Here is a 21,107-nt window from a genome sequence, read left to right as displayed (position 1 = left end):
ATATGATTCGCCAATTAATAAAGAAAAAAATAAATAGCACAGTTTTCGTAGTATGAAAAAAATTTCGTAGCTATCGTTTAGCGCGCTACAACCGTAGCCACAGTAGTTACGTAGCATGAAAGTAATGTCGTAGCAATCGTAGCAATTTTGAGGTCTTAGCGCGCTACAGTCGTAGTCTAGTGCCCGTAGCGAAAAGGAAAAAAATGGATTGGCTTGACTAAATTTTTGGTGTTCAGACCCGTTAAGCTACTAAATTATACACCACTCACTCGCCTAAATTACTTGACTAGTTCGAATAAGGCTTTTAACAGTGCTATGCTATAGTACTACTAGTAACCGAATTTCTACCGCATGTTAAATTCTACGAACGTAGCCACGGTCGTGTTGTAGCATATCGAATTGCCCGTAGCTGAGATCCTATCGCGTTCCACGCTGCACTCGTAGCGTGTGGTAACTGTGTAGCTGGTGTGGCCATAGTTAATTAATCGATCGTTCTAAGAATAACAGTGTCACAAACTCACGGTGTTGTATATTCGTAGACTAATGTTCTTACAAACTACTGTAGCCAGTAATTATTTATCAATTTATTAATTCAATGTTAATTTTATGAGACAACGTTATCAACGTAATATGCAGCCAGAAATTACTTTATTACGCGAACCACGACGCCATAACTTTCATATTATTAACCTTAATAGCCATCTAATGTGACTTATCATAAAATACATTTATTAATTAAGGGCCACAGCAGACATGCTAGTTTTAGCATCGGCGATTGGCGATTTAGCGACCGTCTCGATGCAGCATCGCGATTTCGCAAATATTGCTCGCTGCGTCGAACTTCCGAAAAGCGATTAAATACCGGCCAATAATCAAAAGTCACGTGTATCTCTCTAACTACTTGACATTGGCAGAATCACTGCGTGGCGCCCTGCGCGCTTCAGCGGGACAGTCCATCACAAAAAAAAAAAAAATCATGCGTTTGGCGATTTTAAGTGTGAAGTGTGGAATGTGGAATGTGTGGTCGATGCATTCAGCTTCTCTAAATCGCCGATCGCTGTATGCTAAAAGTAGCACGTGTTCTGTGGACTCTGGCTCCAATTCTACATATTTCTTCTATACTAATATTATAAATGCGAAAGTAACTCTGTCTGTTTTTCTCGCTTTCACGCCTAAACCACTGAACCGATTTTGATGAAATTTGGCATAGAGATAGTTTGAGTCCCGGGAAAGGACATAGGATAGTTTTTATCCCGGTTTTTGAAACAGGGACGCACGCAATAAAATCTTTCTGTGACAGACAAAATTCCACGCGGGCGAAGCAGCGGGCGAAAAGCTAGTTCTACATATTTCTATTATATATTTCACTGGAACTGATTATGTTAAAAGATGTCATTAATCCACAGACGTTCGACCACCACTGCCCGTGGGTGAACAACTGCATCGGCCGGAGGAACTACCGGTTCTTCTTCTTCTTCCTCATATCGCTGTCGATCCACATGCTGAGTATATTCGGGCTCAGTTTATACTACATAATGAACAATAACAAGACGCTGACCGAGGTCGCGCCTATTGTGTCGTATCCTTTTTTGGGAATTTACAAAGAAAACAGAAGAAATTACAAACAGTCATTTTTTTTATAATTCGTTTGCCTGTCACAAAAAAAAAATTCAAGTACAAAAGTTAAATTTACAAAAAATGTGATAACACTTTTAAAGACACCCCGCAGACTAGAAATTTTGTCGGCCGATAGATTGATCTGCCGTTTCCTCATACAATATAAAATTCTGATTGAAGGCAACCAAACTATCGGCCGACTAAAGTATCAGCGTGGATTTTTTTTTTAAAATAGCTTGAATGAAAGTGATTTGACACTTAGGTGCAGAATTTTACTTTATGGACTGTTAATCATTACAATTGGCTACATTTATAAAAAATACGATTTATTCTTTAACCCCCTTATTAATAAAAGTTACACCCTTGAACTCTGGCTTAAATTGTCATTTAGTATGGAAGTGTCACTTTAATCCAAGGTTCATCCTAGGTGTAACTTTTTTATAATAAGGGGGTAACAGTTTTTTATTTTTGGCACACTGACCGACCTTAATACGCTTAACTCAAAACCCAGAATGGTGATAATGGGCATAATCGCGCTACTAGCGATCCCAATATTCGGGCTGACGGGTTTCCACATGGTGCTGGTCTCCCGAGGCCGCACCACCAACGAGCAAGTGACTGGCAAATTCACTGGGGGGTACAACCCCTTCTCCAAGGGATGTTGGTACAACTGCTGCTACACGCAATTCGGGCCGCAGTATCCTAGGTGAGTTGAACTTTATTGTCTGGTGTTAAGGTCTAAAATGCCCTTTGTTTAAACATGTATCGGCCATGAATCCATTGTTAGGCCGCCTTCAAATTAGAGGCGTGACCAAGCGGTACAGTGGCGCCACTGTGGCGAAGCACGCCACTACTAGTTTTCATACAATTTTAGAAGCGTCACTCCCGTGGTAAAGCCCCGTCTCCGAGCACGTAGAATTTTGTCCAATGACCCCAAGCTACCCGATAAGGATGGGTAGCTTGGGGTCATTGGACGAAATTCTACGTGCTCGGGAACCGGACTATAGACGCGATTGCGCTTCTAGAAATTGTATGAAAACTAGTACAGGCGCCACTGCAGCGCTTCCTCGCGTCTCTAATTTTGATGGCAAAAATGAGGCTTTTAAGTATATTATTTTTCATAAAACGAATATAAGTTCTTACTTTGGACAATGTAAATAATAATAGGCAATGAGAAATAATAGTATAGAACATAATAGCCACCGCTGCAGGATGAAATGAAAAAAGAAGTCGGAAGAGATGCCACTTCTAGATGTGCAGAAGTTATGAGAAGTATGTTTCTATTATTTTTATTTTAAAGAAAGTAGGTATTAGTCATATCGGAAGTAAATTGTGTCGAAGTTAATTGTAGATACAAATTTTAATGTCGATTCGTTACTTAGAACTATTAAAAGTAACAAATCAAGACAATTGACACGTTAATTCAATTACAACACATCTCTTGATATAATCGAGACCTAGAAATACTATCGAGTTATTTTTTTACGTAATTTTAAAATTGACCACTTTTCAATTTATTTACAGATCAGCATTAATCATAAGTTGATCTTTGATACTCTTAAAAAAATGCACAGAAATGGGTAATAGGTACAGCTTTTCTGTGCTTCTAACTGTAGCTCCAAACCATGGCTCACTCATTTGCAATTCCTTTTTTGTCCCAACAATTGCGCAAAGGTCTCGAGAATCTTAGCTGTCTTCAAATTCATACCCTCCATACCATACCATTTCAATTTTATCCAGTAATAACAGGTGTCATTTTGCAGCCTACTAAACAGTTTTCAATAACCTTTCCAGCCTAGTCCGCCCATCGAAATACATCTACAAGGGCGGCAAGAAACGTCGCGAGGCGCTCGGCGGTCCGCACTCGGCGTCCGCCATATCGACCATTGCGACCGACACGCACCAGGTAAAGACGTACACGGCGGACAACGGCACTGCGCATCGGGCGGTCGGCGCGCACGCACACTACAACAAGGTGAGAGCCAGACGCTTGCGCTGTCATATAGCCTGGGTTCTTAAACGTGACGTGTCAGATTTGGCGGGATTATTATTAGGGAAAGGTAGTTGATACCAATAGCCAATGAAAGCCATTACCGTTTCAAGAATAAACTCAGTTTTGGTAAAGTGTTTCACTATAGGCAGGCCTGTTCATCTCCGCGAGTTTACATCGAAAACAAAACGCACGATGGCACCCTACCTACAGGAATACTATTCGACAAGGCCTCACATACGAGCGAGCATTGACTCACGCACGTTGTATTCTTATGTATGATGGAAAAAAATACAGAAAATGGTGTGCAGTGTTTAACTGCCTAAATAATAACACACAGAATGTATTGCCTGAAGACACTGAGAGGTAAATAAGTGGTTAATATTATTCATGATAATTCATGCTTAATCATGTATTTCCTCCGCCATTTTCTGCAGTTTGGCACCTCACGTCACACATCATTTTACCGAAGTCAGCCCTATGGCTTCGGCGCAGTACCCAACTACCGATCACTGACGTTTGTCAACAAAATGGTGCTTGACACTTGAGACAAGCTAAATTATACCATATTGTTAATGACATTGAGCATACATTTTTTTAATTTTCTTCGCGAAGTAAACCTTCTGTACGTAGTACTTATTATTATTCTGTGCTATAGGGTAGTTGGCAATTTGGCATCATTGATAATCGCTTCAACGCTCAACAACAACAAGATCTTATCTACAGTGGCGCCATTCTAGTGTGAAAAGCGATGGACCTCTACAGTGGCATGTCACATTTCGTCACTAGAGTGGCGCCACTGTAGACTTAGGTACTGTCACTCTCTAGTGGTGTCAACTAGTGGGCGCTATTCTGTGGCAAAGACAAGCTATGACGTCACTCACTCAAATTGGCGTTGTCCCTAAATTATTGGCTTGGTGTCAACTACTCACTTAAGAACGTCTATTTGACTCACTTCAAGTCAAAAGGCTGCGTTTAAGAATACGGGCGTAGTTGGCACAGTTGATTGGGTCGCAAGTGTTAAAATTAAGTAAATAAACACGTTGATTTTTATACTTGTTTAACTACTGACCCAATCGATCGTGCCAACCAATACATAAGCTAGTTTTAAGCCAAGCTAATCCCTTTCCCACCGCATTGCAGTAATCCAAATATTGTTGAATTGTAAGTAATAAAAATAAACACTTATATTAACTGTTTTGTCAATTTTAATTTTGATGAAAATAACATTGGATTAAAATTGACAAATCATTATAACTAACACGGTAATAATATAAACTATATTTTATGAATAAAATTGTCTTTCAAATGGATTTCTGAAATACGGTATTTGATAAACTATTGAATTATTGATACCTAATAAGCCTAAAAGATGACATTTCTTAAGTTTATTTCAGTTGACAATAATAATTATATTATTTTCTTCTAATGATAATAATTAATTATTTATTTCTTACTAGCTTTCCGCCCGCGGCTTCGCCCGCGTGGAATTTTGTCTGTCACAGAAAAACTTTATCGCGCGCGTCCCTGTTTCAAAAACCGGGATAAAAACTATCCTATGTTCTTTCCCGGGACTCAAACTATCTCTATGCCAAATTTCATCAAAATCGGTTGCGAGGTTTAAGCGGGAAAGCGTAACAGACAGACAGACAGACAGACAGAGTTACTTTCGCATTTATAATATTAGTTGGGATAGTTGGGATTACCTACTAATTTACTTTATGTATAAAAGATAAAATAAATATTATTAATTAACTTCATTTTTATTGCCCGTTTTACGTTGAATATATTAAAAAATATACTACCAAAATAATAATCTTCAATATGATGAATTTGATTTGGTCGTCGCTTATTTTTTATGGTAAACCGCAGTATTTACTTCCATTTTGCTAGATATACATAGACTAACCTAGTTATAGTTGCATATATCATTGATAATATTACATAACCATAATAGTGGTTTCAACCTTCGCATTCTACATACTCATTTACATAAATAATAAATAATGGCATAGATCTAGCAATAGCCATAACAAAATTACGTTCCCACGCTTCATTAGAGTCCAAAATCGCTTACCATAATCATTAAAATTCTGCGGTAGAGTCATATAGTTATCATGCTTGTAGAGCAAACGATTACATACCTTCAATTCACGGTCATAAGTTATATTCGGCACTCGCACTTTAAGTACGACCTTATACTTAGTGAATTGAAGACATGAGTATGTCTGGCTCTCTACTGAACCTTTAACATCTATTTATTTTTATATAACAGGTTTCAATGGTCTGTATTATGTTTTGTATAACTTGATTTCCATTTACATAACCCATAGTCATTGATATTCACGCTTACAATTACATTTTGTTTTATTTTACTATGAATTTTATACTACTCCACTTTCAGACATACTAACAACATTATTATATTTGATTTGACTCTAAGGCCCAGAACAGACGGTGAAACGCAACTGCAACGAAACTGCAACTTTCTGATGATTCTGATGAATGAAACTGAAATTGAAAGTTTCAAACTGGTCGCGTCATGTGTGGTCTCTCAACGGACGCTATGGCAGAAACTTAGATGCAACTCAAAAGTAACTAGCAGTTGCAGTTTCGTTGCAGTTGCGTTTCACCGTCTGTTCTGGGCCTAATAGGATAACAGTACTCTTGACTTAACAATCAACAACGTATCTATGTTTTCTAAACAAAATCATATTCTTAGACATTTGGATGTTTCACTTACCTATGTGAAAGAGGTAATATTCAACAAAACTTGATTGTATTGAATGTTATCCCTTTCGGTTTTGAGAAAACGATATAATACCACCTTAATAAAAATATATCATTAAATCTTCTAAATGCATTGAAAGTGGAAGGACCAGCAATTATATAACGTCACTTGATCAATTATGGTTTCCTTAATGCGCTCACCAATTGGCACCACTGTCTATAGTCTGGTCGCCGAGCACGTAGAATTTTGTCCAATGACCCCAAGCTACCTATCCTTATCGCTCGCGCGTAATTATATTGCTGTCGCGACTGTGTGACGGGCGCCCGCAGTGAGTATGCGAGCACAACAGCAACATAATTACGCGCGAGCGATAAGGATGGGTAGCTTGGGGTCATTGGACAAACTTCTACGTGCTCGGAGACCGGGCTTTAATAAGGTCCTATCACTCCATTAAGGAAACCCTCAATGCACCATTGTGATTCGTTGATAGTTTTCCACTTTCAATCGCATTCTCAGGTGGCTCAATCTTTCGGCATTACTAACACAGGTAAAGCCATCTATAGTCTGGTCTGTGAGCACGTAGAATTTTGTCCAAAGACCTCAAGCTACCCATCCTTATCGCTCGCGCGTAATTATGTTGCTGTCGCGCTCGCACACTCACCGCGGGCGCCCGTCACACAGTCGCGACAGCAATAGCGCGCGAGCGATAAGGATGGGTAGCTTGGGGTCATTGGACAAAATTCTACGTGCTCACAGACCGGGCTTTAACACAGCTAAAGCCATCAAGCTAGTTACCACTAACGATCCGGGTTCATAGCTATCGCCCGGCCGAGAGGAACACGAGGGTGAGATGGAGGGTCCCGGCGCGTCGCAAAGCGCGGACTGCGAGCCCACGCCGCCGCAGCGACGCGCCTCCGCCGCTAACATGTTCCCGCCGCCCGCGCCGCGGCCCATGCACTACCCGCGGCTCAGTCCGCTCGCCAGGAACACTAGGTACTTATAAACTAAGAGCTGGTGAACGCCAGACCTACGTCATTTTATAAAAGCTGAAAGTTTGTCAGCGTATGCTCCCAATATAGGATAGAATGTTGGTGAATCATGAAGTTTGGGTCATCGTGGCTTTCGCGGCAAACCAAGCAAAAAAAACTGTCTGGCAAGGAGTTGTTACTGTCAAAACTGTCTGGCTAATGTGGAAACAACTTCTAATCATTGTCCAAATATAACGTAAGCAGAATTACAGTCTATTGAATATACCTGAGAGAGATGCCGCGGCCCATGCACTACCCGCGGCCCAGTCCGCTCGCCAGGAACACTAGGTACTTATAGACTAGAGATATTCGTTCTAAAATAGCACCTATTACGAGTACACAAGATCCCGCATCCGCTCGCAAGAAACACTAGGTATGAAGGTACTTACTTCTCTGTTGCAAGGGATTGCCAAGCGCAGCGTAAGACAACCACCCACTAGGTGGACACGTGATCTTAAAAAGATTGCTTGAAGCGCTAGATGTGGGCCGCTTCCAACTGGCTAATATGGGAATCATTAGAAGAGGTCTATCTATGTTCACGATGATGATGACTAGCTATTGTAAAGTTTAACTTCACATGCTGTAAATGTACTTTTCTGTGCCCGACTCATGCCATAGGAGAAAAGATCAGGCCTGCTGATTTCGATTGTCGTAATAAGTCCATGTAGAATGTTATTTGACACAGTTACTTACTACTTTTTTTATTTTTTATCCACAACGAGGAAGCTCTTGGCCTGTATCTCACCTGATGGTAAGTGATGATCAGGCCGAAGGTGGAAGCGAGCTTCACCCGGAATCCTCAACCACGGAGGAACTGGCTATCTTACCTCTAACTGCCGGAACACAACAATGCTGTTAACATTGTTGTTATGGCGACAGACTTAGGTAAGATGGTGGTAGCTAGCCAGGCGGACTTAGAACAAGCCCTACCACCAACCAAACCGAACAGAAAAATCTGCCCCCACTGGGAATCGAACCCGAGACGTCTGCGTCTGAAGCAGGTGGTCTTACCACTAGACCACAGAGGCGGTTAGCTTAGCTTTCCTTATTTAAATCTGACACAATTTTTTAATCCATTCCAGTCACGGTGGCACCACGACATCCGGCTATCGGGTGGTCATGGAGCCCCTCAGATACGACACGGGGTCTAACGGAGGCGCTCGGCCTTCGCCCACCATGCAGCAGCGGATAAAAGCGCTGGGGGTGCCCACACCGCTCGCAGTCAACAGTCCAGTGCGGAGGTATGTAGCGAGGGCATTGGAGGGACGGGGATCAGGGATTGGAAAGATTGATTTGTGGATTGAGGAGATAATGATTTTTTAAAGATTATATTTGCAATTTTTATTGCCCAAATTTCTAATAGTCGCGTTAGCCCCTCGTGGTAAGCTAAATAAGCTTGTGTTACGAGTGGGTTCACCACAATAGTCGAGCGGCGGTGGGATTCGAACCCGCGTTCCTCGGATCTCGAGTCGGCCACTCCGACCCCTTCACCGTTTCGGCTATCGTGGCTATAAAAATTGTACTGCATGATTGAGTAATGGATTAAGTAGATAATGAAAGTGTATGTTAATATGTTGAGGGGGTTAGGTATATAGTATACTCTGGAGAATGTAAAGGTAGATGAGTTTTATGGAGGAATTTTGGTATTACTAACTTTTCTTACATTCCGTAAGGTTGAAAAGAATACATAATTTTTTTACCAAGCATTATCAGTACTATAGTGAGAAAAATAATACAAAAAATAAATGTAGAACTATAATGGTCAAGTCAATCTTTCCAATTCCTTCATACAAGTGAGATTATAGAGATTATTTAAGATAATTTATTGAAAAAGTTAAAATAGTAAATGTTGGGTGTTCACACTTCTCAACTTTACACTATCTGCTTACATGTTATTAGCTCAAAATTTTCATATAAAACGGACAATTGGCGACTATTTACCCAAGAAGACAGAATGTTCCCAAAAACATGGTATTTATGATTTCCCATTCAATCATGGCCTTTTCCCATCACATTAACCGACTAAAATGTTGCTGAGTTAAAAAACAGTCCCATATCCCATACTTATACTGCATCGCTTCAATGTTTTTCTTTGAATTGAGTGTTTATTTGCATGTAAAATGGTTTGCGTACTCACAAATTGTATAGTTAAAAAGTTTTTTTTGAAGACACTAAGTGTTACATTTTATTCTGTGGTGTAAATTTTGCTTTATTGGTGTTTACAGATTTGCTTACATTTCCTAACACACTTTACGAATACTGTAATTTTAATGATTTTTCCAGTATACATAATGTGATAGATCATCATCATTTACAATAATGTAAGCAAATCCAAATATCGAATGATATATTTTAGAGGTGTATGGTCGATTGGTAAATAAGATCAAAGAAATAACAGGTTCAACTAATAAATGAAAGTTGAACACAATATTTCATACATTGCACTAACAAATTCATCGATCCCATTTAGTAAATAACAATTATATCAACTCCATATTATTTGATTTGCTTTTGTTCTACAACTACATCTTAATAAATTTCGACATGCAAATAAAAATATTTGCTTAATTAGTTCTGCAATTGTGTTCAACTATCATACGAGCAATAACAAATCCCCATCTAAATGTTCATATTCAATGTTTTAAATGCAATTATTAACAAACCCGCATGCACGGCATCCATTGTCAGAGTCTCTAAACAAGTATAATCGAATGTCGGTCTTAAGATCATTCCCTGTACATCCATTTGACTTTCTGCAATAATATCAATATGTATTTCATAAATACGCTCATACAACATTCGTATTTAAAAATACAATAATACAATTAGGAGACCGACGAGGGGCGCAGTGTAATACAGTACGACTACAAAAAATACTTACGTCATTCACTCCACTTAACCGAATAGGTGTAAAGATCTCCCTACGGAATATCATCAAATTGAAATATCAACAGAATATTTTTTGTGTGTTCATTTGCTACTGTTTGATATTGGTTTCATTTATAAAAATTACCATGTTATGGGGTTAATTTTGTGTCCAAATTAAGAATAATAGTTTAAAACGTTTTAATAATCATATTTTCAATTATATTGAATATAGTGTACCTGGATGTCATCTTTATAATCAGTACTGCATTATCGTAACAAAGTGAAACTAGTTTTAATGATTTATAACGAAACAGTAGTGAAGTTTTGTTGATATCAGCTTAATTGTTGTCGTACTGTATGTAAATTATAAAATGTGACCGTTTACCGCTTACCACGCGGCAGGTGGACCTAACGCATAGAGCCGACGTGTCGACGGTAACTCGTAATGAACGTTGTTGTGTTTGGTTTTTGTGTGTTTGTTGTCACTTTGTTTGATTTTATGAGATTTATAATGTTCTGACTTTCGTAACTAAAGTACTTAAGTTATGAGAAAGATTACATTCGTGATTATCAATTAAGACAAAAATAATCCATTAAAGAAAAACATTAAGTTTATGAATCTCATAAAATCAAACCGTAAAATGTAAATACAATTTGAGTCATGTGGCTGCACTGTTGGTTTGCTAAATTACGTCGAGAAATGCCTTCTTGACAGGTGTGTACACTTATTGGCCCGAAATTAAAATACGCGTTTTGACAGCGGTAATTTTATTTTTGTTAAATAAAAGAATACGCTTTGTTTTTATTTATTTGAACAATGCTTTTTGTGCTTTGTAAATTAGAATATTATTACAGTAGAATGGAATAGTAAGTGTCATGGTTAAGTTTCCAAAAAATACATTAACTTCACAGACTCCTGAAAGTTTGCTATTGAATACTTACTGATTAGTAATTTGAAATATAGTAAGTTATTTTTCAATGTTTTTATGCTATTGGATTATATGAAATAATCATCAACGGATCCAAATGAGTTATTATTGAAAGACTTATCTGCTTTAGAACATGACACTGCTCATTCTAACCCCAGAAATATAAGTACAAACAGCATTACTTAAATCAGATTTTAGTTAAAACCAATCTAACTTAGCAATAGCATGATTTGGTACGTCTAGTGACAAACGAATGTATATTATAGGTGTAGCATAAGTTCTGTCTGTGTATTTTTTTTACAAATGAATATATTTTTATTATACATGTACAATGTGGCCAAAACTTATACTACACCATGTGATTGATTACTAAAAGTATTATATCTTTATTTGCAAGCTGTTGTGCCAATGCGGACCGCGGGCGTAGCGCGACGCACTATACAATGGCTGGTCGGTACCACCGGTTGTCTATGGTCGAATTATGATCATAGACCACCAGATATGTCAAATGGTAAACGAATTTCAGTTCTGTGTTTGTCTGTCAATCTCATTGTCCCAGGCTTACGCGGATGTGTCGGCCATTTTTTATTTTTTTCTCTCATATTATAATTCCTATTCTGATGTGTGTCTGTCTATCTTTTTCGATTCCTTACAATTTTGCTAGGATTAGTTTGCGATTGCAGTGGATGTTCGATGATTAGTGTTTAGAAGGTAAAAAAAATTGCTTGGGATATCAAACACCGAAGCCGTTGCGGCCATTGTAAGTGTATCGCGCTATTGCTCTTTTAATGTCCTACGTAGGCGACGTGTTAAAATATCAAACTAGCCACACTTTCGAATGTTAACACAATTTTGTTTTTTTAATTGCAATGCACCGCCGATGTAGGACAAGGCCGTAGAGCGTCCTATTCTGATGATTTTGTTATTTTTTCTGCCTGTTCTTATCTTTCCCATTTATTTTTTTTCTATTTCGCATGTCATCAGGATACGATGCGCAGTAGCTTGTATTGTACTGTAGTGTAGTGTAACATATGTACAGTTGAGGCATGTGGCGTTGGCATGCTCCCCGCATTAGAAGGCGGTCGCCGGCGGACCCGGTCAAGTTCAGAACTAGGGTTTTTTGCTGTCCTACCCTTAGCTGGTGTTGTGGTGGGGATATTAATACTCCTGCATTACTTGTAATTATTTTTTGTCATTGAAATCTCTTCGAATTAACCTCTGAATGATTTATTTATTAGTTTTGTTGTTTATAATACACTTTTGGAAATATGCTGGAGGTTAAGTCTAGGAGATGATTCAAAAATACAAGATTTGTAAACGTTAAAACGCACTTCATATTTCAGTTGCGAATTGAGTAAATTCGTAATTATTTATTTATTATTACTACTTCATCAGCTGTGTTTTTGCAAAAGGCACATGCACGAATAAAAATATCGCTTCTGAATATTTATGTGGGCTAATGCGTAAGAACATACAGCAACATAATAGTGTCTGGGCAGTTTTGACCTTATGTGGAGCAGTTTTTCTTTTTCATTGATTTTAATTTATTAATACAGGGTGTTAGGTAAATGGGTATATGAGCCGACACTAGCCCATGTTAACGTGGGCATATAAATGGTATGGTGAAGTCAGAAATTTGATATCATCATTTTTTTTTTAATTTTCATACAAAATAAATTTTATAAAATCCGATTTGTATGAAAAATAAAATAATTAAAATGAAGATATCTATTTTCTGACTTCACCATACCATTTATATGACCATGTTAACATGGGCTAGTGTCGGCTCGTTTACCCATTTACCTAACACCCTGTATAATAATCGAATAAAGTATGATAATATGAAAGGAGACCTGCCCAAGTTCTGAACGAACCGCGAGTCCGAGGGCGTCGCAATTCGCGCGATCGCACGTGCAAACGCTTCGCCCCGCAGCTCCTTCTCCTTCTGTCCGTAGGCCGTACGATAACGATAGCGAGGGCTCGGACGAGCTCGCGCGATTAAACCCCTGACGCGAGCGCCGGTCGCAGGTCAAACCCCGGCACGCCCACGGCGCCGCGCCGGCCGGACTTCATCGGCGTCGCGCGCGCCTCGCCGCAGCGCCGGTTTCTCTCCGAGGGCGAGTTGCTGCGAGCCGAGCCGCCGGCGCACCGGCCGACGGCCGACGACATCCGCGAGCTGGCCGCGTCGCCGCAGCGAGGCAACTACCTGTGGGCCGAGCGGGCTCATCCTGCCCCTCGAGGCGGCGTGCCCGTCCTCCCTCCGCAGCCCTCGCCCCTCGCTCGTCGCCGAGGCCCCGCCCCTCTACCGCACCCCGCGCGCCCCCTGTCCTTCGTCCGCGCGCTCGAGGTCCAGGACCAACTCGAGGCCCGAGCAGCGCCCCCAGACCCGCCCGACCGCGCGTCCGTCTACGACTGCAACTACGAGATCTCCGTATGAGTCGCGTGACCGATGACTCTAACCGAGCCTGAAGCGGTCACCGGTGACGTGTTTCGTAATATGTATATTTGTGAGCGTAACGTTAATTTGTTGAGTGTAAATAGTCCCCCCAGTGTTGTGATTCCGATATGACATGATAATCGTTTGTTATTGTGACGAAAGTATATCGAGTGTTTCGAGCGCTTGTGAATCTTCGAACTTTTTGACTTTCCTCTTTCCTTTGACGCGTCGATTGATTGTAATGGAATTGACTGATTCGATGATATGCCTCAATTTTGGTTTAGTTCGATTTTTGACCACGGCGAAGGTAGGGATTTTCGATAAACATTTGAACGCGTAAAAATGTGCCAAATATTCAGTAGACGCGTTAGTTTAGTTGTAACTCAGTTCAGTTTTGTTTCGTATTCTTTTTCCTGACAAATTAATGCCTAACAGAGTAGGCAGTCATCGTATAGTGTGTCCTTCTCTCATTTTTATACGACTCAGGATGAAAGAGACATACGCTATTGACTCGGTACTCTGGTGGGCGTTAACCTCAAAGGCCCTGCCCACTCCATACGACACAGCTGCCGCCAGCTGAGCCATAAAGTGCAGTTATAATTTATTCTGTAATATAACATTTATAAATAAGTAGATAGTACACCGGCTAGAACAGATATATAAATAATTAATTAAACAAATTTCGTACTTTCGACTCCTTAAAACGTATTTACCTTGTATTATTTGCAATGTTGACTCTTACNCCAAAGAACCACTGTTGCAAAAATGAGCCTTCTATACCAAAGTGGAGGGGTTCTTGCACTAAATTCCCTACTACTTGGCATCCGTCCTTCTTAGCATCATTAGATAAGTGAAACTCTTCAATGATGCGACGTGGTATCAGTTCGAGATCGCTCATATTTTTGTTTTTATTAGTATGTACTTAACTAAAGCCCGTATAAAACTAAAATCAAGCATAGATTGTAACCCTGTGATTATACTCAATATTTCTGGGTTAAGTTTATTCTTGAGTATAATTTGGTGATATGGGTCTAAAAAGTTGATAGTCGCCGATTTAACATCAGCTTAAATCAGTGGAACATTTTCGATGTTATAAAAAGTACTAGTAAAAATAATATTTGCGATCTGGAAACTGACGTTAGTTTAATACGCACTGTAATTTTCATATTTAAAGGTTGTCACTAACAAGTTCCTTTTGATTTATAATCGGACAATGTTGCCAGCATGTCTATTGTTTTGTTTTTTGGGTTGTGATTTGAGTGGTATGCCGAATCTCTAAAAGGAACTTTACATCGTACAGTGTTGCCAACGTTTTTGATTATTTCTTTAAAAAAATCCTCAGTTATTAAAATTTCTTAGCAAAAGTCGCTTCTATTTATAATAAAACCTTATTTTACTGCTAGTGTTTTAAAATTACCGGTTTCTTTCTATAAATTGAATTTACTTAAAAATTGCTAATCATGTTATGACAATGTTGGCAGTCCCATACTTCTTTTGTGCTATCTTTCCAATAAATAATTATTTGTTAGGAATTTCCGTATCTAGAGTCCAGACTAGAAATATTTTGTTGCGTTATATTTTTCGTTGTTACCATTTACTTAAAATAAAGTTTGTTCTTGGAGTTATGCACAAAATTCACATCAACGAAGACTTGTAGAAAACATTATCTTGTTGAATAGATTTTATCAGTTTAAAATCGTTCCTTGTCAGGATCTCACCTCACCCTAATGTCTTCTAATATCTACTGTACTTAGGCTAGTTTATTCAGAGTTATAAAGTTAATAAGACAAGCGAATTGAAGGATAATTATGAAACACATAGATAGAATGTCACATGGGTAAGAGTTGAGATTATCGTTGTAAATAATATTTTATTATGTATGTATGTGCGTTCGTTATTTACGCGTATTTGTATGTAACAAACACATTAATATATAGAACATATCAAGCGATGGAAGATGTCTTTTATTAATACGTCAGAGTTAAGTGTAATGAATATACCAAAAATGTTTTGTCAGACGCATGCTAGAGGAAATAACAGAAGAGCTAAAAATGCCGTGGAATACTTGTTTAATTATACATAATCAAGAGTGATAATAATTAGGTGTAAAATAAAGACTTCCCCTTTATTGTGTTGAATGTCGTAATACATTTAATTTAAATATAACGCTAGATGTGTCATTGTTGTGTGACAGATAGATAATTTCCTAGTGGGGAATTTTTGAAGCACTCGAATTGGAAATCGCACACTTTTTTCTTGCGCGGTTGACATTCGAATGATCCAAAAATAAGCCTTCTAGCCGTGTTCATGATTGTTGATTGTATTATTAGTGATTTTCGTAAGAAACTTAACGCAGTGGTGCTGCTCCGTTTTATACAGGTTTCCTCGCGATATTTATTATTTTGATTTTCTGTACTTAATTTTATAAAACTGGTAACTGTATATTCACTGTCCTACGCAACAGAATAGTGGAGCTTGTCGGCGACATTGACAACACTAATAGGCACGCAGTGTTTATTATTTTCCTTATGTAAAATTTTTGACAGTCCCCCAAATATTTATACAGACATTCCCATTTTCACAACTGTATATAATACTGAGCTTGATATGTTTTATGGTATAGAAAAACAATAACGTCTTCTCTTCATTTAGTTTAAGATTGTAAATATCCTGCAATGTAAACTGTACTAAGGACAATTTTGTATAGAATGTGTAATAGTGTTACGTTGTGAATGTTGTAATATATTTATGTATATTTATTATTTCTTTCGAAACTGTTTCCGGTGCCAGTACCTAGGTAATCTGTTGTCCGCGAAGGCATATCAAGATTGTTATGGATAGAACTGACTCCACTTTGAAAGTGCAAAAATTTAATATTCTCTTTTCATATTATATCAAATGCTAATGTACATTTTTACAAGTAGATGTGGATATGCTCTTTCTAGAGGGTAGACGTAAAAATGTTTCAAAATGACGCGTAGTGTTGAACAAACTTATACCACTTTGATCATAATGGCGTAATAATAAGTAGTCAAATGGATCCCACAAACAGTATAATTATGTAGTATATCCGTTAATCTAGCACCCATAACACAAGCATATTAATTGCTTACTTTGTGGCTGGATAGCGCTGTGTGAAATTGTCGAAAAAAAATTTTAACTTTATGCTGTGAAAATACGGTTCAAAACTGTTTTCCTAAGCCTGATTAAGGGTTAAATCTATGGATTAAACTGTTTAAAATGTGAAACTAAATATGTATAATCACGTCTACTTGTAAAGAATCGACCCTAAACCTCTGTTTCTCTACTCGATTGATGTTAAATACTTTCTCAGGTGCTGAGACTGGATAACTTACTTTAACCAGTTACAGTGGCTTGTTGGAATTTTGATAATCATTTTTAGTATAGGCAACCCCAAAGCCAGACTGATTCTAACAGTTAAATACACTTGCACAACCTTCTTTACATAATTAATTACATAAATGTGTGTGCGTACCGTTAACTTCAGAAGAACTGACAGAGACAGATTGATATTTTTATACAGAGCTAGCATTATTTAGATTATAAAACATTATATTATGCAAGTGGAAGCAAATGAACGATTAATAATTTTCAAATCGATTGTTTGAATCGTCTGGTTTGGGCGCCAAGTGGTGTTTGAGAGACAGGGTTAAACTGACAAAACTGTCCTCTTACTAACAAAAGGCACAAACGCGTTGAATACTTAAACCAATCGAGTTAACTGCGCACCTCATACAACATATAAATTGTAATAATGACATGCAATAAACGTTTTGAATTTGACCTCGCTGGAATGCGACTCCCTTGCAGTCACTCGCACACCTCCCCGCGTTCGCCCCGTGTCCGTACCAGAACGTCGATGTGACGTCACGGCTGCCAGGTGTGCAGTTAACTCAACCTGGTAGTACGCATAGCGTGTAACTGAAGGTTTCTGTGGTAGAATAGAAAAGCAAGACGCCGCGAGACTTCAAAAGCGTATACCGTGACATGTCGCAAGCTAGTATGTCACAAATGACTCTTACTTATAAGTGGATTCGACCAAACAAGAGTAAATATTAATCTCAGAATAAATCGTCAGTTTTGACATATTTCCCATTAAAGATAAAAAAAAAAAAAAAAAAAAAAAAGCTGGTTTTAGTGTCACGCGGACCGTCCGGTGCGGACCCGCTCCGCACGGCCAATCTGTATGAACTTCTAGGGAGCGTTTTAGAGTAATGCGGTCCGGAGGAACCGCTCCGCTCCCTAGCAGTTCATACAAATCGGCTGTCAATGTGCCTGTTATACCAGAGTTATCCTCGGATAAGTTTGGTCGAATCTGACCCTACTCAGTTATGCGGTATGCCTGTAGTGTACCTTTTATTAGTAAGGGGATGTAGTCGACTGTACAAACGTGTGTTTAGCTTCCCCGAGTGTTCGGTAGAGATCACGGCCTATTGTTGAAGAAATGTGCAAATATTTAAACTTTGTTTTCCATAGTCTTTTCATTCTAAGAGTGTATTTACGTGAATAAAACTGTGGCAAAAAAGTGTGTATGCCACACTCTTATTATGAAAGAACTATCTGCTCACACATTCCGTTAAAATAGAAGGTTAGAATTAGTAAAACTGAAGTCTATGGCACATGTATTGTGGTTATGGTGTGTACTTAAAACTTGTATTGTTTCCCTTTGAATTGTAACGAGGAATCTGAAATACAAGCTCGCGAGAACGTTAAAAAATATTCTAGTTGTATTTGACAGCGGTATAATTGAGTTATGTATGACGATTTGTACTAATCTGGATGAATGAAAGTAAAAAAATGTTTATTGACAGTACATTAACAAAATCCAATGGATGTTGTTGAAACAAGGGTGGTTTGTTGGTCTTACGATTAGTATGATGTAGTAGTATAATTATTTGGGGCGTAGCACGCACGGTGTAGCAGGTCAATTTCTTCACCTACCTTACAATGGGTCAAGGAATTAGGAATAGGATCATAAAACGATTTGTGAACGAAATAATGCATGCAATAATAATGACAAGAGCTAGCAATTTCCGACTCCTCGATAAAATTCATCTTTGCACCGGCTGGTGTATGTAAAGTTATTTTCAATATACCAAAGGAAACTGAAGTATCTGCGTAAACAGAAAACGCTGTCAGTTAATGCACAGGCTTTTATGTATTTTCTCTGTTTTTCATCCACAATTCTATAGCAACAAATTTTCATTTAACTTTCCACTTCAAAATAATGTTTAAGATAAAAGGATGCTCACAGAAAGTCGTTTTGTAATTGTAAAATAAAATAAAGCCCGGTCTGTGAGCACGTAGAATTTTGTCCAATGACCCCAAGCTACCTATCCTTATCGCTCGCGCGTAACTATATTTCTGTCGCGCTCGCACATTCACTGCGGGCGCCCGTCGCACAGTCGCGACAGCAATATAATTAAACGTGAGCGATAAGGATGGGTAGCTTGGGGTCAGTGGACAAAATTCTACGTGCTCACAGACCAGACTATAGACACGAGTAAAGGCTAAACCGTTTTGTATTTGTATAATGTTTTTAAACAACACTTATTATACAGTCGCGTTGTTATGGCGAGAATGCAATGCAATATTTTTGTAACAAAATATTGTAATAATATTTCTGTATTTAAATAGTTGTACATAACAGTTTGAACAGCAACTAATCGTCAGACGAGTGTTTTAATAAAGTTTTTTTGTACACACATTAGTCGTAACCTTACCGCAATAAAAAGTCCAAAGTATAGGTACTATTAAAAAGTAGTAAAATATCCCAAAAAATAACAATAGAGGATAAAAAAGCAGCTGAGCTGTTCCAGCAAGACAAAAACAGCAATAAAACCTCTTTTGAAGTCGTTATTACCTGTATGTATGTGACAGTGTTTTATTTTTGTATTTTGATAAAATTTGTGTAAATAATTTTCTTATTTTATTGATAATAAACTCAATTAATCAATCATTTTGTTTTAGTATAAATGCGTCGTATTCTAGAAACCTCACTAAAGTGAAATGATCCCACGTCTCATCGGCCATAGCACGACAGGGGCAAAGCTCTGAGAATACCCTGGTATCTAATACCAATACTAAGTTAATTTATGTAGGTCGCTCAACAAAAATTGAGACGAACATCCGAACATGTACAGTCAGCGTCAAATAGTTCTTGACATCCAAAGTAAGTAGGTAGTCCAAGTATTACTTTTCTCTATGAGGTAGTCAATAAGAAAGAAAGAAAGAAAGAAACATTTATTGCCATGGACATCACAGAAGACAAAAGATGTAAATAATAGAAAAAAAAGTAAATAAGACATAGGTGACATAAAATAAAACATACAATGAAAGTGAAAGTAAAACTGAGCAGTGCCACCCTGTCGCACAGCGATGTCCATCGCAATGGGACCCCACTCAGCATATGCCATGGCCCCCGGTGAGAGAGGCTACGACGCTGGTTTTCAGTGTGCCCCATGCCGAGTGGGAGTCACGGACACTAACCTATACTGCATAAAATATACATACATAAATAATAATAATAGTGCGCGTATAAATTTTAAGTGTAAGTACCTACAGTATAATATTATTATAAAGAAAAGATGTAATAAGATATTATAAATAAAACGATAATATTTGAAAAACAAAACTGTGTGGGTGTACATAATAAATAAATAAATAAATAAACAATAAGGATTATGGACGCTATTTAGACGTTTCGTGCCGCGCGTTTGCCGTGCGTTTGCAAGACACGGTAAATTGGCACTTCATTCTGGTCTTAAAAACTTAAGTAAATTTAAATTATAGCCTGACCAGGAACATAAAAACCCTCGCCATGTTGCGGAAAACTAATGGTACTAATTTCTTTTAATGGCAACAGTAACTGAAAACTTCATTGACATGTCACCTTGCATGTCAGTCTATTGTTGTCAAAGTGTAAACAAACTTTATTTTAAATGTGTGCAATTGATTTTGTGAATTAAATTGCTAAAATATTTTTATAGTCGTGAAAGAAAAGTGGTTCACAATGTGTTAATGTATTTGTCGAAGAGAAATACTAAGGGTTCGGACAATATTTTCATTGAATAATGTTTCCGACAAAGGTTGTCAAATTGACTGACATGTTTATCGTATAGTACAGTCCACTATGAAAATTAGCTGTAGTCTGTTTCAACTACCTATTTTAAAGTTTTTTGTCACTTTCTAAGTTTTGAATTTTATGGAATTGGGAAAGAAGTACCGAGTTTGAAGCGTTCATGAGCAGACATTGCAGTTGAATATTCAAGTTCTGAATTTGATTATTGATGAATAATAAAATAAATCCTACTAGCTCGATTGATGGTTTCATTTAATTTATTTAAACCAGGTTACCTTTAATAATACTTTTTCGGTAATTTATGAAAATATCAAATTAGCCCGTAATCCTGAATCCTGATACATAAATTTAGCCTATTAATTTAACACATGTACGACTGTACTCAGTGTTGCACTATCAAATGCA

At 38.0% G+C, this 21,107-nt stretch overlaps 1 protein-coding gene across 2 annotated transcripts in view; it reads left to right on the top strand.

The window, feature by feature from the left end:
• Zdhhc8 (zinc finger DHHC-type containing 8) overlaps positions 1 to 14,336 on the top strand; it is a 32,654-nt gene extending 18,318 nt beyond the window's left edge. The window contains exons 4-9 of one of the 2 annotated variants that reach the window (XM_028303839.1): positions 1,407 to 1,579; positions 2,129 to 2,323; positions 3,412 to 3,592; positions 7,156 to 7,331; positions 8,449 to 8,607; positions 13,192 to 14,336. In XM_028303839.1, the coding sequence (XP_028159640.1) occupies positions 1,407 to 1,579; positions 2,129 to 2,323; positions 3,412 to 3,592; positions 7,156 to 7,331; positions 8,449 to 8,607; positions 13,192 to 13,600 (1,293 nt within the window). In that variant the 3' untranslated portion in view covers positions 13,601 to 14,336. Of the gene's footprint in view, positions 1 to 1,406; positions 1,580 to 2,128; positions 2,324 to 3,411; positions 3,593 to 7,155; positions 7,332 to 8,448; positions 8,608 to 13,118 lie in introns of both variants that reach the window. The other variant, XM_028303840.1, reaches the window with a different exon arrangement.
• Positions 14,337 to 21,107: the final 6,771 nt, after the last annotated feature.

The sequence above is a fragment of the Ostrinia furnacalis genome, unplaced genomic scaffold (assembly GCF_004193835.3).
Source record: "Ostrinia furnacalis isolate ACB-3 unplaced genomic scaffold, ASM419383v2 OfSCF1306, whole genome shotgun sequence".
Taxonomy (NCBI): Eukaryota; Metazoa; Arthropoda; class Insecta; order Lepidoptera; family Crambidae; genus Ostrinia; species Ostrinia furnacalis.
This window is presented reverse-complemented; position numbering and strand designations above follow the sequence as displayed.